General features: G+C 49.6%; 1 protein-coding gene across 7 annotated transcripts in view; it reads left to right on the top strand.

Annotated features, from left to right (window-relative positions):
* The window catches only part of FBXO25 (F-box protein 25), a 55,329-nt gene extending 40,458 nt beyond the window's left edge, over positions 1 to 14,871 (top strand). The window contains exons 6-12 of one of the 7 annotated variants that reach the window (XR_005018150.1): positions 215 to 308; positions 1,564 to 1,748; positions 2,819 to 3,001; positions 4,230 to 4,373; positions 7,798 to 7,824; positions 8,414 to 9,928; positions 14,473 to 14,871. Coding sequence is in view for 5 of the 7 variants with exons in the window: in XM_036838505.1 (XP_036694400.1) it covers positions 215 to 308; positions 1,564 to 1,748; positions 2,819 to 3,001; positions 4,230 to 4,373; positions 7,798 to 7,824; positions 8,414 to 8,503 (723 nt within the window). In the remaining 2 variants the exon portion in view is untranslated. The other 6 variants (XR_005018151.1, XM_036838505.1, XM_036838506.1 and 3 more) reach the window with 6 other exon arrangements.
* Positions 14,872 to 17,582: the final 2,711 nt, after the last annotated feature.

The raw sequence follows: 17,582 nt of genomic DNA, 5'->3' as shown, positions 1-17,582 counted from the left end.
TCCGGCTCGGCTCGTGTGAGGCTGGGACGTTCAGAGGAGAGGGCACAGCAGGGTGCTGGGTGGATGCCCAAAGAGGTCCAAGAACATAAGCCGAGCCGAGCAGTCATGGGGAGGGCGTCACGGCCTGCGGCCTGCGCTCTCCTTCCCTGTCGCTCGGGGGCGTTTCCCTTCAGAGGTGATGCTCACCTGTAACTACCCCCCCCCCACCCCACAGCTGTTGCAGCTGATCGCAAAGTCCCAGCTGACCTCGCTGAGCGGTGTGGCCCAGAAGAACTACTTCAACGTTCTGGATAAAATCGTTCAAAAAGGTAAGGTGATGTCTGATACTTTCAATAATCTAAATCTTAATTAGAAATTCGGTGCAAGGAGATTGGATTTTTCTTTTATTTCCCCCCAGTATTAATGATGTCAAATAATGTGATGGTGTCAAGGCAAGGGCAAGGGCTCGGGTTGGCTGCTCAGTTCTTGATGTTGTTATTGTTCTTTAAAAGGTGCTTTTGCATACAGAAGAACATACTGTAATGAGAAAGATAATTTTTTTTGTTTTGGGGCCACACTGCGTGGCATGTGGGATCTTAGTTCCCCAATTAGGGATCAGACCCGTTCCCCCTGCAGTGGAAGCGCGGCGTCTTAACCGCTGGACCACCAGGGAAGTCCCAGAGAAAGGTAATTAATCCCTGAGTTTTAAAAAGACACTGTTTCATGGTTAACTAGTCACAGCTCACCTTAGCTGTATAGTGTTTCTATAATTAGCAAGGTTGTGACTTAGTTCTTAGGTATCAGATAAGCCTGTAATTTTAATTTAATGTTTGTCCTGATTAGTTAGTGGCCAGTAATAAACGCAACTTTGAGTTTATGCATATATATGCCATTTTAAATATCCATTCTCATGATTAAGTATAAAAGAAAACAGAGACTGACAGTTTTAAAGGCAAAACTGTAGACTCAACCAAAAATACACTATCAGACAATATTTTGAAGTTTTAAAATCTCATCATACTTGTGATATCTCAGAGATGATGCCACTTTGGAGTTGCAGTAAAATTAGATCATAATTTTTTATTGTGGTTAAATATACATGAAATTTACCACCTTAAACACTCTTAAGTGCACAGCTCAGTGGCATTAAGTACATTCACATCATTGTGCAACGATCGCCACCATCATCTGCAGAGCTCACCTTGCAGAGCTGACACTCTGTCCCCACAAACACCAACCAGCACAACCCTCCCCCCACTGCCCAGCCCCTGGCGCCCACCGTCTACTTTCTGTCTCTATGAATTTGACTATTCTAAGGACCTCATATAAGGAGAATGACACAATACTTGATCATTTGTGGCTGGTTCTTATCATAAGGTCTTCAAGTTTCATCCACGTCGTAGCACATGTGAGAATTTCCTTCCTGTTTAAGGCTGAGTAGTATTCCGTTGTGTGTGTATATCACACTCTGTATATCTGTGTTATCTGTTAGTGGGCCCTGGGGCTGTGAAAGCAGGTCATTCTTAACAGCAGGGGTTGACTGTATCAGTGCATTGTTTTTGTTTGTGTTTTTGTTTGTTCCAGTTCTCGATGACCACCAAAACCCTCGCCTAATCAAAGATCTTCTCCAAGACCTAAGCTCTACCCTTTGCATTCTAATTAGAGGAGTGGGGAAGTCCGTTCTGGTGGGAAATATCAACATTTGGGTTTGCCGGTTAGAAACTATTCTCAACTGGCAACAGCAGCTACAGAATCTTCAGATGACTGAGGTATGCATTTCTTGGCCTACAAGTGAGTACGCTCTGTTTTTCTATTACAAACACCGTTGTTACTTCTAAGCGTATGTGCAAGACTATTACAGCTTTTCCAAAGGTTTTTTTCCTTTACATTTCATAAATATTAAACTGTTGTAAGATGGATTCAGACCAGAAGACCCTTTAATGTGTTATAGGTGTCATTGGAAAGACGGTGGGGATGGTAATTATTAAAAAGAGCTGATCCTGTGGGTGATGAGGTGGTGAATTAATTTACCTTTACAGGAGATTAGGTATTTCAGGCTAAAATAACGTTCAATGAATTAAGGCTAAGTTGTATAGTGACTCTGTTCATCTGCTGTTGCTTCTCTAGGGTTGATGTGTTGTACGTTGCTTGGTGTGCGTACATGTGTTTATAGTTCAAAAGGAGCATGCAGATCACTCCAGTTGTTCTGATGTTTTTTGTTTATTCTGGTAACTAGTTTCATCAAGAAAAATGTTGACCCTGTTGACTAAAGTAAGTGTTTTAGGTTGTGTTTTATTTATCTCTGGTTGCTTTCAAAGGTGGCCTTGGAACACTGTAACTTTGGGCCATTTATTTGCTATCTAAACATGGGATTTACAAAGAGCAATGATTCCCTAATTAAGGCCCTGCAGTTACAAGGGACGATCCAACATCCAGCGTCCAGGCGGCCTTGGTGTGAGCGCCGCACAGACCCCACCTCGTTCCCACGGGCAGGGGCTTGTGCTGTGAGGGCCACCTGCCTGAAGACACATGCACCTGGGGCGTGTCTGCTGCCCAGGCCTCGGTGGACGTGGCCAGGTGCCACTGTCCCCTAGTAGCTGATGCGCGGTGACGCCTCGTCAGCTGGCGAACTCGGGGAGCGTGGGTGTCAGCGGCCGGGATCCCCAGGGAAGGGAATGCTTGTCGCGCAGGTCCAGGCAGGGCCGCTGCTGGGCGTTTTCTGGGGAGAAGTGGGGAGGCGGGAGGGGCGGCGGCCTTCCCGTCGCCTGGGCCTCAGACGTCAGCGTCAGTGCCGCGCTCCGGCGCCCTCTCACTGGAGTAAGCGCGCGGGTCCTCCCAGCAGGTGGACAGCGGCCTGACGCTCAGCGACCTTCCCGTGCACATGCTCAGCAACATCCTGTACAGGTTCTCGGATGGGTGGGACATCGTCACTCTGGGTCAGGTGACCCCGACGCTGTCCGCGCTTAGCGAGGACCGGCGGCTGTGGAAGAAGCTCTGCCAGTACCACTTCGGCGAGAAGCAGGTGAGCGTGGGCTCCGGCCCCAGCGGCCAGGCCTGGCCACTTCGGGGAATGGACGAGAATCACTTACGGGAAAGCTTGTTCTTCATGTTGAGAAAGAGCTGTGATTCTAAACACAGCCCAGAACAGAGACGCAGAACAAGAGCAGGTTCTTCCTGTCGGGGACGGGCCCCTCGTCTTTCCCGTAACTCGAGGCCTCTCTCCGGGGGGCGTGTCACCTCCGAGATCATGGGTGGCCATCCGCTCCCCGCACCCCTGCCCTCCCAGGACCGGGACTAGCCACGGGGTCCGGCGGACTCCTGTGTGTCCCCCTCGTCGTTGCCCCCCTCCTCGCCCCCTGCCCCGTGTTGTTTCTGGAGGGAAGCACCGACAGCTGGGCATCCACGACACCCACGGCCGCGTGAAGGGCAGGGGACAGTCTCGGACGAGGCGGGACGCGGTCCTGCCCCAGGGAGTCCTTGCCGAGGGGACAGACATCACGTGTCTCTTCAGACACGGGCTCGGGGGACGTGTGGGGTCACGTGCCCGTCCCCCAGGGGGACACGGCCACTGCGGAGGGCATGGCGGGCAGGGGCGTCCTGGCGATGAGCAGGTTCAGGCCCTGAAACGGAGAAGCGCGCGCTGGAGGGGGTGAGGCTGGGCGCGGCCAGGCCACGGGGCCGCCATGGTCCCCCTTCTCAGGGCAGTGGGGGGGGGCGCCCCGGAGTGGAGTCTAATGTTCCGAGGAACCGAGCAGCTGTTTCTCAAAGTCGCCGCCCCATCGGGCAGCCCCCGCCTGCTCCACGTCCTCGTCCCCGCCTGTTACTCTGAGTGTTTGGTCACAGCCTCACGGGGGGTGTGACGTGCTGCCTCCTCCCGTCCCCGATGCCTGAGGTGCTGAGCCTCTTTCCATGTGCTTGTTGCCCATTTGTATGTCTTTTCAAGTCCTTTGCCCATTTTGTATTTGGATTGTCTTTCTGTTACTGAGTTGTGTTCTTTCTGTGTTCTAGTTACAAGTCCCTGTCAGATACACGATGTATGTAACTTATTTTTAGCTTAATAGTATGTCATGGACATCATTCCAGATCAGAACCTTTAAGTCTGTTTAACAGCTGCATGGTATTCCATTGTATAGATTGAATTATATTTGAAATTTAATTTCAAATAATTGAATGTTTCATGCAGTATATTGCTTTTAAAATTGTTATGCTATGAAAACCATCTGATTCTGAACAGAATTTTGTTTGTCTAGTTTTGTAGACACTTGATCCTTTCAGAAAAAGGTCACATCGAATGGAAGCTGATGTATTTTGCGCTTCAGAAACATTACCCCACTAAGGAACAGTACGGAGACACTCTGCACTTTTGTCGGCACTGCAGCATCCTCTTTTGGAAGGTAAAAATTTCAGATGTGCTCTTGGAGTTTGAGGATTAAAATTTGGAGAAACAAACTATTCACCTAATGGTAATGGTTTAAAAAAAAAAAAGGCATGTTGTATTTGTGATAAGATAATGATGCATCACGAAGGACTGGGGCAGGGGAACAGGTTCACAAAAGTAGAACAAGTTGCGGTTGGACCTGAACATCGGGCCACCCACCCCGTCCCCTTGCACTGTGGTAGCAGGTGGGGGCCTGTCCCCGAGGGCGGTGAGCATGCTGGCTGACGCCTCGGCCCGAGTCCTGGCGGGGCTGCTTTCTGCTGTGGTCGAGGCTCAGCCTGAGATGAGGCTCAGGATCCCCCACTCTCTTCTGGAAGCCGAGGGGGGCCCCTCACCTGTCCTCCACACTCGGCCTCGGCCTCCACCGTTGGGACCCCCGAAGACGGCGCCTCCAGGGGGCTTCTCCTCACAGCCCTGTGCCTGGAGCAGAGGCGAGGCCCACGAAGGTGCCTGGGTTTCTCATGTGTCTGAGCCACACTTAGCAAGTCTGGTCCTGGGTGGAGACTGAGCCATGTCCACAGCTGTCTGGGCCCATCCCCTCCCTCTCTGGCCCCCTTACTCTCCTGTCCAGACTCTGATAAAAACAAGTTTCCGGGGCGGGGGAGTGGGGTGCTTCCGTGCACCTCCTCTCAGTAAAATCATTGCCATAGTTTGCCTTGAGTTTCAGTTTGCTTATTAACGTTGTGAAATTTCACTAGGGAGAAAAGTGGCGAACCTGGCAGGCGGTCTGCGCCTGCCCCTCCGTGTCCTCGGGCGTGGCTGTAGGGCCGTGTCCTCGGGCGTGGCTGTAGGGCCGCAGGTCTTCCGCCTGGTCAGCACCTTGGCTGTCTGTGTATTTCTTCTGCTCTTCGTTTATCTGTAATTTGTTGCATGGATTACATGGCAGACTCTAAACTGTTGGAAGAGAAATGACTACTTTAAACTGTTTTCATTTCAGATTATATCCGTGGTAATGTGGCTCTTTTTTAACTATAACCCGTGGTTGTGGGGTGGGAGTCCCTGTGTCAGCAGAGCTTTACCTCCTGTGCTGCAGGCGAGCAGGTCCTGCTGTCCCCACTCATGACCAACAGGAGGTCACGTTATGGGTAATCTGTTGTTTTGTATTCTAGTGTGGCTTTTCCCACACACTTAAAAAGAAATGTGTTACGTGGCTGCAGTGGCTGTTCTGTGGAACCTTGTTCCTCTGGGGCAGGGGCACCTCGCGCTCATTCTCGCCGGCATGCCGGCTGCGTACTGCGGGGACGCGGGCGAATCAGTCAGTGGGATGACAGTACGTAGAGCGGAGCCCTTACTGTGCGCCCTCGGTCCCAGTCACAGGGATAGAAACGCACACGCGGGCAGGTGCCCGTGGAAAACACGTGAGGAGGCGTCTTCACGGCCGAGTCAGAGCAGATGAGACCGTCTGGTTGCTGCTGTGAACTGGCGCTCCTCCCCGGGGTTTTCTGTTCTGCGCAGACTGCTTTCTTCCAGAGAGAGACCAGGAGCAGTGGTGTTTCCTCCTGGGGCGCGAGTCTCCGCCCTTGCATGTGATGGGCGTTTCTCAGAGAATGCCGTTGCCGAGTGTGGGAGCCCTGTCTCTGAAGTAGTGAACAGAGAAGCACCCGCCTTGGTCTCCCTGTTGTTGGTGTAAGAACGTGCTGCTGAGGCATCGAGAAGCACGGAAGTTCTGGATTTTTTTAAATTGAGAGGTGATTTTTTAGGTTTCCAGAAGAACTGGCCTGCAGATTCTTTTGTTTATGAAAATTCAGAGCAAGTGTCTCCTGCTGGTCTTTTGGCTCTGAAATGTTCAGTCTTGGCATGAAGGCTGAGCACCTCGATGTCGGTGCAGCCTCAGGCCTCAGGGCCTGGCTCGGGCCACCCATGGGGTCACGTTGCAGCTTTTTCTCCTAGAGGCCCTTCCAACTTTATTCTGAATCTGTGGGTGGAAATTAAAAAAAAAAAAACACAACGATGAGTCTCCGGAATTTCTGGTGGAAACTGCTTGCAGTGTCAGCTCCCGAGGAAGGCCCCCTGCGTTGCCCCAGCTGACCGGACTCTCCCCCTGGCTCGTCCCGCACCGTCCCGCGGCCTCACCCCAGTTCCCAGCCTCGTGGAGCCTCCTGTCGGGGCAGACTGGCCGCGTGGAGTCGTGAAGGTTAAGCAGTGCCCTGCCCTGCAACGAGGCTGGTGCTCGGAAGCGGCCCCTGCGCTGTGACTCACCTTCGCCAGCACTTTCTGCTGATGGGGAGACAGCAGCGTGACACCGTCAGATGCCACTGGGTGCTGGTGGGGACCCGCCATGGTCCGGCTCCCGCACGCTGCCAGACTCGTCCTCTTCTGCCCACGTGGGCCTGGGCTCTGACCTCTCAGCTGCCCCAGCCATCCTGTCTGTTCTGGCTTCACTCTCTGGGGTCTGGGGGTTAGTTTTCTACCTGCCTTTGTGGGAACTCCTCCAAAGTGAAAGGAGGGGAAATACTGGGCTTAAGAACTGTGCACCACGGTCTTGGAGTCACTGAGCCGAGTCACCCAGGCGAGCGCAGGTGCCCGGCTCGGGGTCTGTCTGGCTTCCGTGGGGCGGCCCTCCCGGGTCGCTGAGTAGTGACACGAGACCGCTGTGTTCCTTCCGCCTGACCGTCCTCCAGCCGAGTTTCTCGACTTCATGGAACTTCAGTCAACACTGGGGGTTGGGTGAGTTGGAAGCTGGACAGAATGAGTCCAGTTAAAGGCTGGGAATCAGGACCCCGTGTCCTTTTTTGTCTCGGCGTGTCCACTGCCAGGTCCACACTGCGGGTCTGTGGCCGGAGCAGGGAGGCTGCTGGCCCCAGCCCGCGCTGATGACCAGCCCCCGTCTCCAGCGAGGGTGGGGCAGCCGGGCCAGGTGGCCGGGCCGGCAAGAGGCGAGAGCGTCAGGTTGGTGCTGAGCTCGAGCTGAAAACCATGGATGAGCAGGAGGGCTCCGGGGCGCCGGGGCTCACGTGGGCTCTGGTTCGTGCCCTTGATTCCACGGAGTTGACTCTCAGACAGTAAAGAGGGAGTGAGGGAGCTTCCGAGAAACCTGCCGTAAATATTTGCAGTGTAAACCGTGTGTGTCAGTGTCACTCTGCGTACTTTCAGTGAACAGTTTCGGCGATTATTTAGCTCTGCAGCCTCATCAGTTGTCAGTCCGAGACTCGAGGAAGTGGAAGCTGTGGCAGTGTCCCAGATGTCCTGCGGGTGCTGTGGCCCTTCAGGTGCCGGACGGTGACTCTGATTCAGCTACCCGATGATTTTAGCTATTTTCGTAAATAATACACATCCAGCCTACATGCTAAGTACAGTCTGGCTCTTCCTAATCACCCTGTTTTCCCTTTTTTCCTCCCTTCTCTGCACCCCTTCCTGACCCTTTCTCCGCCGTCTCCAAGGACCGCCGCCTTGCTTTATTACTCGAGGTACCTCCTGCTCCGCATCTGCGCGCGTCCCCGGGAGGCCGGTGCCCCTCAGGCCGCACCCTCTGCCGATGTGCGACTGGCCTGCTTGCTTCGCCACGACCGGGGGTCCCATGAGCTGCCCTGTAGACCAGAGGGAGGGTGTAGACTTGGCCGCCGGGTCCCCGGCCTCACTGGCCCCCAGTCCCGAGGCTGCTCTGTCTCCTGACCTGAGCCCTGTTTCTGCTGCGGGACGCGGTGCTGGGCCCTCGGGTGAGTGGGGCGGGCTGTGCTGAGAGCAGGTTGCGGGGTGGACCCTGACCCACGGCGGGAGGGGAGGAGCGCGGCCAGGATGGGGGCGCAGAGCCCAGGGCTCCCTCTGGGGCCCTAACTCAGGGCGGCCCGTCTCCCCATCCACTGGAGCAGGAATTCCTTCGGGAAGTCTCCCCCGAGGAGCCACGTGGCTGCCTTCATTTTTGTAGTTCTCATCGCTTGCTGTCCACGCACCTTTGTGGTGGGGTCCGGGGCGCGTTTAAACAAGCAGCTGGCGACTTCTGAGCTGCATTCCCTCCAGAAACATGCCCCATATGGTAACGACCCACTCCTCCCACAGGACTCGGGCCACCCCTGCACGGCCGCCGACCCCGACAGCTGCTTCACGCCCGTGTCCCCGCAGCACTTCATCGACCTCTTCAAGTTCTAAGGGCCCCGCTGAGCCGTGGCCTGGGCAGCGTGGTAGGACGTGTCCTCCGTGACTGAGCCGTGACCTGGTGCCCAGGCTGGAGGGCGTGGAGGGACGTGGAAAACTGCCCTGGCAGCTGCAGGCAGGAGCACCTGTTGTTTCCACCTTTGAAGCGGGGTCAGGGAACCCAAGGAAAATCATTTCTACTTCCTTCTTTAAAAAATTCGTTTCCTCTAAGCGCATTAAAATGTGCAACTTTGCATGTTTGTGAATGTGGTTCAAAAAGAGTGTATTTTCAGCACCACATTCTGTGCTGAACTGACACTAACAGCCAAGCATATGCTTCTTAATTGTCAAATGATAGTTTCCTGATTTTGTAGTGATTGGGGGTGGGGATAGATCATTGATCCTTGTAAGGACATTGTGCAGAATATTTATTTTTCTTGAGATGTATCTTAACTGCATTGGTCATGTCCATATGAATCCTCTTGGATACAGAAGGAACCCAGGGAAGTATGTGCATGTCTTCTGGGTGCTCAGCGTTGGGTTGTGAATTGTGCAGACATCCGAGACCCACAAAGGCGTGAGTCTGGGGCTGTGGTCCTGGGCTCATGGCCCGATGCTGGCAGGCAGGGGCCCTGACCTGGGGGCCAGCCCAGTGTGACCTGCACTGTACTGCTCTGAATCCCCTTTTGCAGGCAAAGTGATAAATCATGTTTATCTACCGATTTTAACTTCATCAGTTTTGCATCTTACTGAAGGAAGTAGTATCAATGATTTTGATATCATTTATTGAAACCTTTCAAAGATTGTTTTATTTTAAAAATATTGCATGTACATTTTAGAAAATTTTGAAAATAAAGGTTTATAAAAGAATAAAACTTGCATATAACCCTGCCACCCAGAGATAGCTGTGCTTGCCAGAAGGAATGCAGGAATGGCCCTGGCAGGTGTAGGGGAGACTGAACAGGGTCAAGGCCCAAGCAAAGTCATTTCTACTTCCTTCTTAGCACATGGAAATTTGCTGTTTTGCATATTTGTAAATAAAGAGTCTGTATTTTCACTACATTCTGTGCTGAACTGACACAGCCAAGACTATGCTTAATTACCAAATGATAGTTTCCCTCTGGGTGTATTGGGTGAAAGCTTTTCATAAAACCGTAAACATCACATATACTGTTTTCATTTTATAACCAGCCTTTTTTTCAGAAGTGTTTGTGAAAATATGGTTTTTACTGGCAACATGGTACCACACAGCTGGAACAGATCACTTTTTGATCAGCATCACCACATGTGCACTTTTGTGCATCTGATGATCTCCTTACGATAAACGAGAAGCAGAACCAGGGAAACGAGTCAGTTGTTTGTAAGGATGTTTCCAGAGCACTGGCGAGGATGGAAGGTGGCATCTTTCTCCCCCGAAGATGGACGTGAAGAGGCTGTGAGGTAGGACATGTCTTCTGAAAGCTTAGTGGCGAGTTGTTTCTGTATTTTTTTTTATACATAAATTTATTTATTTATTTTTGGCTGCACTGGGTCTTCGTTGCTGTGTGCGGGCTTTCTCTAGTTGAGGTGAGCGGGGGCTACTCTTTGTTGCAGTGCACGTGCTTCTCATTCTGGTGGCTTCTCTTGTTGCGGAGCATGGGCTCTAGGCGCGTGGGCTTCAGTAGTTGTGGCACACGGGCTTCAGTAGTTGTGGCACGCGGGCTTCAGTAGTTGTGGCACGCAGGCTCAGTAGTTGTGGCTCACGGGCTCTAGAGTGCAGGCTCCGTAGTTGCGGCGCATGGGCTTAGCTGCTCTGCGGAATGTGGGACCTTCCCCGACCAGAGCTCGAACCCATATCCCCTGCGTTGGCAGGCGGGTTCTTAACCACTGTGCCACTAGGGAAGCCCTGTATTTTGTTTTGCTTTGGCAAATTACCTAATTGTGTTCTTTGCCTGTTTTACTTTTGGGGTGTTGGTCTTTTTTGTATTAGTTTCTTCTTAAGAGGACATTAACCTCTTGAAGTGAGTTCTTTTCCCCAGATAACATTAAAAGTCTTGGGAGAAGAGTCCAGCTGTTCCCCCTATTAGCCCGTTTCCAGAGGCAGGAGACGTGCTTGGACCCAAAACTCCACACAGGCATTGGCAAAACCTATAGCAGGTGTGCCTGAGGCCCGCAGCGCTGGGAGGGGGCGTGAGCGGGATACATTTGGCGGCAGGCAGAGAGTTCCAGGCACACAGTTCCTGGGCCCTGATCAGTCATTTACGGGAGATCTGATGATGTGAACAGGAAGAGAGGGGTCGTCCTGAGCTGCAGGTTCGTGTGGCATTTCTGAGTGTGGTTCCATCAGAGGGCTCGCCAGACTCGGGCTGCACGGCGTCACTCCCCGCGGTGTGTCATCTGCACGCCCTCTACCCTCTCAGGACGGCCAGGAGTGGGCCCAGGCCCGGCCCAGAGCTGCGCCTGTGGGAACTGCCACCCGCAGGAAGTGGCGTCTGGAAGTCTGTGGCCTCTTCCTTTGCCTTGAGGTACATTTTCTCACCCGGGTTGTGACTCGTGGGTCAGGAGGAGCCACAGTAGGTTCTGCAGCAGGTCCAGGTGCTAGTCTGGGAGTTTCGTGGCATCTGTTGTGCGTTTGCTCAGGGCTGCCCATGGAGAACCATGTCTCCTTTAGGGACAGTATTGAAGGATTTGATGTTATTTCTGCTGTAAATGCTGCTTTTAGAATCATATAGATTCTAACATACAGAATCAAACAAAATGCCCACGTAAGGTGTTTGTATACTGATTTTGTATCCTGTAACTTTGCTGAAATCACTAATTAAATCTAGTGGTATTTTTTGTAGATTCCTTGGGACGTGGCTATACATCGTGTCCTCTGCAAATAGAGGTGGCTTTTCACCTTTCCTTCTTCCCTCCCTCCATCCCTTCCGCCTTCCCTCTCTCCTCTCCTTCCGAGCTTTCCGGCCAGACCCCCATGCACGTGGACGGCAGTGCACACACATCCCAGCATGCTCCTGGGAGGCTCTCCGCCCTTCGCCTGTGGGTGTGGTGCATGCTGGGCATCTCTGTGGGCGCCTGTATCAGGGTGAGGTGCTCCCTTCCAGCCTCGCTTTGTTGACGTGTTTTTTTTTTTTTATCATGAAAGGGTGTTAGATTTTGTTGAGTGCTCTATGTCTGCAGAGGTGGTCGTGTGTTGCCTTTTGTATGTTGAACCAACCTTGCATTTTCAGGCCCACGTCCCATGTGGTTTCCATACACGGTTGGTGAGTTTAGTTTGCTGGTTTTACTGAGCGTTTTCACAAGAGAGATTAGCTGTGCTTTTCTGGTGAGTCTTTGTCTGGTTTTGGTATCAGGGTGAAAACAGCCTCCTAGAAGGGGCTTGCCTTGGGAGCGTTTCCTCCCATTTTCTGGGAAGGGTTTGTGAAGAATTGGTGCGAGTTCTCCTTTAAGCATTAGGATAATTCCTTGGAAACTGAAGTTACTGAGGAGAAGCATCTGTTTTCAGTTTAGTCACATGCTCCCTTTTGGAAAACCCTTTGCCTTTAACGGGATAGGGTAGTTTTGTCTTAGCTGAGACGTATCTTGGTTAGAGCTCATTTTCTTCATCATGGGGCCTAACCTAGCAATAAACGGGCTGTAAACTTAATCTGCTGCTTTCCTCCATAGTTACAGAAGGAAGTGTGCTGAAAACCATAGATGAAAAGGCAGAAGCTGTCTTGGCTTATGAAATTATTTCTTTCATTAACGGTGTGAGAAGATGCATATGCTTCACTTGTCTCCCTTTCCTGTATGCCCCACCAAACGCAGCATCACCCCCACCCGGTGAGATGCCCAAGGATCTGCAAACCTGGGAGGGAAAACCCTGAGGGACCCAGTGACTTCCTGGCCCGACATCCACTTGCTTCTCAGCTCGCACTCCCTGCTTCTGTCTGGGTGTGGTCGCCTCTTCTGACCTCACTCCAGACGAGCTCTGCTTTTTGTCCCTTTTTGCAGAGGGAGCAGACCCTCACTTTTGGAGAGCAGTGTACCCTGGGCGCTCCCCAGAATCCCAGCAGGGACGTGCCACGTGCACCTTCCCAACCCCTGCCATGGCTGGTGTGGCCTGCTCCTTCCCACCACACAGGTGTGACCGCAGTGCTCCCTCGCCAGCACCTTCTGGGTGTCATCGGCACATGCGTCTCTCAGGCGTATTCCTGGGGGGGCCTGCTGCCCTCCCCGCCCCCAGCACCGACTCAGGCCCACATGGAGAACAGAGGTGCTCAGAGCACAGCCACCTGAGGACGCGAGAGGGCTTTTCACGTGCCTCTCGCTCAGGATGGCGAGATCCTCCACACACAGTGTTCTTCTGTGTCAGACGGGAGAGACACCTCAACTGTGTTGTTTTTATTATTTGGGTAAAATTTTCACTTTTCTTTGATGATAGTCATTTGAGAAATTTGCACAGACAGATGCAAGTAGCTTTTTACTATTTAATCTACATAGAAAATTCAAATGTCATTAAAAATTTTTGATTACAGTAAAATACACATAAAATTTGCCATCTTAACCATTTTTCAGTGTACAGTCCAGTGGCATTAGGTACATTCACACTGTTGTGCAAACACCACCACCGTCATCTGCAGAACACTTTTTATCTCTGAAAACAGAAATTGTCCCCTTAAACACTAATTCCCTGTCCCCATCCTCCAGCCCCTGGCCCCCACCATCTACTTTGTCTCTATGGATCTGACTACTGTAGACACACCATGTAACTGGAATCATAAAGTAGTTGTTTTTTCATCCGTGTTGTAGCATCGCTCAGGATTTCCTTCACTTGTGAGCAGAATAGTGTTCCACTGTGTGGTTGGACCACATTCTGTTTCTCCGTCTGTTGATGGGCACTTGGGTTGCTTCCACCTTTGGGCTGCTGTGAACATGGTGTACAAATCTCTCTTCTAAAGGTTTCGTTTCCTTTGAATATATACCCAGAAGTGGAATTGCTGGATCATGTGGTAATTATATAGTTAATATTTTGAGGAACCACCATACTGTTTTCCATGGTGGGAATGTAAAATGGTGCAGCCTCTAACAGTGCCCAGGGGCTCCAATTTCTCTACATCCTCACCAACACTTGTTATCTTGTGGGGTTGGGTTTTTTTGTTTGTTTCTTATAGTAGTCGTCCACATGGTTGGGAGGTGATATTTAATTATGGCTTTGATTTTCATTTCCCTGATGAGAAGTGATGTTGAGCATCTTCTCCTGTGCTTGTTGGCCGTTTATATGTCTTACTTGGGGAAATGTCTATTCAGGTCCTTTGCTCTCTTTTTAATTGAGTTGTATGTGGCTTTGTTGTTGAATATAGAAAGAACTACTACAACTCTGGACACTAAGTCCTTATCAGCTAGACGACTTGAAAATGTTCTCTCCGATTCCCTAGGTTGCCTTTTCACTCTGTTGATTGTGTCCTTGGATGTACAGAGGTTTTTAATTTTGATGTCCAATTTCTCTATTCTTTTTTTTTGGTGCCTGCACATTTTGTGTCATATCCAAGAATTCATTGCCAAATCCAATGTCATGAAGCTTTCTCCCTATGTTTTCTTCTAAGAGTTTTATAGTTTTAATTTTTGCACATGGCATAATAAGGTAAGGCTCCAACTTCATTCGTTTGCATGTGGATATGTGGTTTTCCCAGCAACATTTGTTGACTGTCCTTTCCCTACTGAATTGTTTTGGCACCCTTGTTGAAAATCATTTGACCAAATATGCCGTTATGACTTGTGTGGGGATTGTATTGACTCTGTAGATTGCTTTGGGTGGAAGTTTTCCAATCCATGAACATGGGATGTCTTCCATTTATTTGTGTCTTTTTCTTTCAGCCTTTTTCACTCAGTTCATTCCTAAGTGTTTTATTCTTTTTGTTGCCATTACAAATAGAATTTTCTTAATTTCCTCTTTGGATTTTTCATTGTTATTGTATAGAAATGCAACTGATGTTTGTATGTTGATTTTTTGTTGTTGTCTTTAGGATTTTCTACATGTAAGATCATGCCACCTGCAAAGAGAAAATTTCAATACTTCCTTTCCAATTTGGATGCTTTTTTATTTCTTTTTCTTGCCCAGATGGATCTGTCTGGTGCAGACTTCCAGTCTGTGTGGCACACAAGTAGTGAGAGTGGGCATTTTGTCTTGTTCCTGATCTTAGAGGAAAAGCTTTCGGTCTTTCAGCATTGAGAGAATGTCAGCTGGGACTTTTTATGTGGCTGTATAATGTTGGGGCAGTTTCCTTCTGTTCAGAATTAGTTGAGTATTTCCATCGTGAAAGGGTGTTGAATTTTGTCAACTGCTTTTTCTGCATCAATTGAAATGATGTTTTTCCTTTGTTCTGTGTATAATAACGTGTATTAAATTGATTGATCTAATGGTGGATATTGTCTCTTCTTGAAAGTGGGGTATTGGGGTCTCCTACTATAATATAGAGCTTGCTTTTCTTTCCTTCAGTGTTTGTTTCATATGTTTAGACGCTCTAATGTTTGTTCACGTATGTTTATGATTATTACATCTTTTGGTAAATTCACAACTTTTTAATTTAAACAACATGAAGATGATGAAATTACAGGATTATGGGATTTACTTTAACATAATTCTCTTGGTTGAGGCTAGGGGGTGACTAAAGATAAAACAAGATTGGCCAGGAGCTGAAAACTGTAGAGGGGAAGGATGTGTACATGAAGGAGTTTTCACCAGGGTTCAGCAGATTTTCTGTGAGGAGGCAGGTGTTAAATATTTTTGGCTTTTCAGGGCCCACATTCTCTCTTGCGGCCATAGACAATCTATACTTAACTCAGACTTGGACTGCATGGGGGACATTGATAGCGAGTGTTCCAATTAAACTCTGCGGGATTTCACGTATCACAGTATATTATTCTTTTAAGTTGTTCTACCATTTGAAAATATAAAAACCATTCTTAACTTGTACGCCATATAAGTAAGTACAGGGGGACGGCCACATTTGTCCACCAGGCTGTAGTGTGCCAACCCATGATTTATATAATTTTGTTTCTTCTTTTGGATATGTTTGATATTTTCCATTTAAAAAATGAGATGTTATTTTTTCAACATTGGTCACCCTGTTTTTTGATCACAAAAGAAGTAATGTATATTCACTGTAAAAAGTTTTGTTAAAAAGCCAATATACAAAAAAAATGAAAATGCTACCCATAATTCTACTTCAAGGTAATTACTTAAATTTTGATATCTTTCCAGTATTTTATCTCACATTGCCTTTTGAAGACCTGTAAGCACCCAAATTACAAAGTGAGAGAAACAGCGAAGTACTAGAATAGAGCTGCGGATCTCCTGGGGGAGAGCAATGCCCTCATCTGGGTCCTGCTCACTGGTTCCCAAGGGAAATGGGTCTTCCAGGCGCTTCTGTATGTTGAGCTTTGGAGATTTCTTACAGAACAAAAATTCTTGGCATCCTGCTGCTAGCTTACTGAGCCAGTTCTAAGTTTCTAGGGAGAAGAGAATTTTGAAACCCTAGCCTCTAAAGAAAAAAAATACTTCTCAAAAAGAAAACTCAAAGCAAATGGTATTTTTCCCATCACCACCCCCTTCCAGATATATTCAACTCTCTTGAAAGCTAAAATTCTACCCCGCCTTTATCACTAAATTCTGCAATTCTGAAAAGTCATGCTGAGACATTAACTTCTAATTACATAAACTTGCCTACCACTTCACTGAGGCCAAAGACCCTGGAGGGAGGATGGCGACCAGAAGACAGAGGACAGAGGCCTGGGACAGAATCAGAAACTTGGCCAATACCCAGAGAAAGGACTCTGAGTATCAGAACCCAGCACAAAGTGGTGGATTCGTACAGAAGCGAGTCCCCAGACACACATTCCTGCAGGAGGAGAGAGGCGATTGCAGGCAGGTGAGGAGGGAGGGAACTTGTCATCCCCATGCCCACATTTCACACCTACCTCAGTATCGGCTGAGCCCCTGCAGCAGGCCAGGCACAATCCATACACCATGTCGTGGTCTTGAGGACAAAATTAAAAGCAGCTAAAAAGACATTTTGCAGACAGTTGGGAAAACCTGACTGTATCTATGGGTATTGGATGATGTTAGGGAATGGTTAGTTTTGTGAGGTGTGCCATTGACGTAGTAGATAGTTATGCAGGGGGAATAGATTCGTTTTTAGAAATGCATGCTCTACGCATTCAGGAGTGAAACGTCATGATGTCTGTAATTTACTTTTAAATGGTAAATATATATCTCAGCCTTGAAGTCGTTTATCAGGTAAACACACATGTGAAGCAAATGTGACACATTCAGCAACTGTGGAACCTCAGTGGCTGAGTTGCCCACTGCACTGTTTTTACTTTTGCATAGGTATTTTCCATAATACAGTTTTTAAAAACTGAAATGCTTGTCACTTCCAAAAATAAGCCAAATTGAAATGTGCCGGGTTAATTATGAAAAATAACCACCACTTAGAGGTTTAGGTGTAATCTGGCCTCCCTTGCACATGCCTGCTGCTACCGGGCTCAGGAGTGGCACACGCTGTACAGAAAAAGCACAACTCTTAACACTCCCACACACACTGAGACCCGGGGGCCCCCAACTCCTCAGGACCCACAGAGTGACCGAGGTGTGGGGACTCTTGTTCATAGCCGAGCATGGCCTTTCCTGTTGTTAAAAGGAGAACGACTGTTTCACTGGGGATGGTTCTTCTCCTGGATGAGCTGTGAATGCACAGAAGCTGGGCGCTGGCTTCCTCACCATCGGGACCCTGGGTGGCTGACAGGTGCGAAAAGCAGAGTCCAGGAGGAGCCCCTTTCCTTGAACCAGCCTCACAGAGCCTGCAGACCTGGGGTAAGTTCCCGCTCCGAGGCCCTGGCACCCCTGCTGCCCCAGGAACGTCTCCCAAACTCCGCCAGCCTCTCAGCTTCCCGTCCGCCAGCTACACGGCCTCCTCACCCCACTGAATCCCATGCTCCGTCTGCTTCATGAAAACGTTTGCCCGGTGCATACGGGCAGGGGGCTCCACCCGTCCAGGAGGGACTGCCAGGTGGGGACACCTGCCCAGATGCCCCGCAGCCTCGCCTGGCCCTCACCACCTTGTCCCACGCCAGC

Source organism: Balaenoptera musculus, chromosome 21 (assembly GCF_009873245.2).
Source record: "Balaenoptera musculus isolate JJ_BM4_2016_0621 chromosome 21, mBalMus1.pri.v3, whole genome shotgun sequence".
NCBI classification, from domain to species: Eukaryota; Metazoa; Chordata; class Mammalia; order Artiodactyla; family Balaenopteridae; genus Balaenoptera; species Balaenoptera musculus.
The sequence above is the reverse complement of the archived record's forward strand: the minus strand, read 5'-3'. Positions and strand labels throughout refer to the sequence as shown.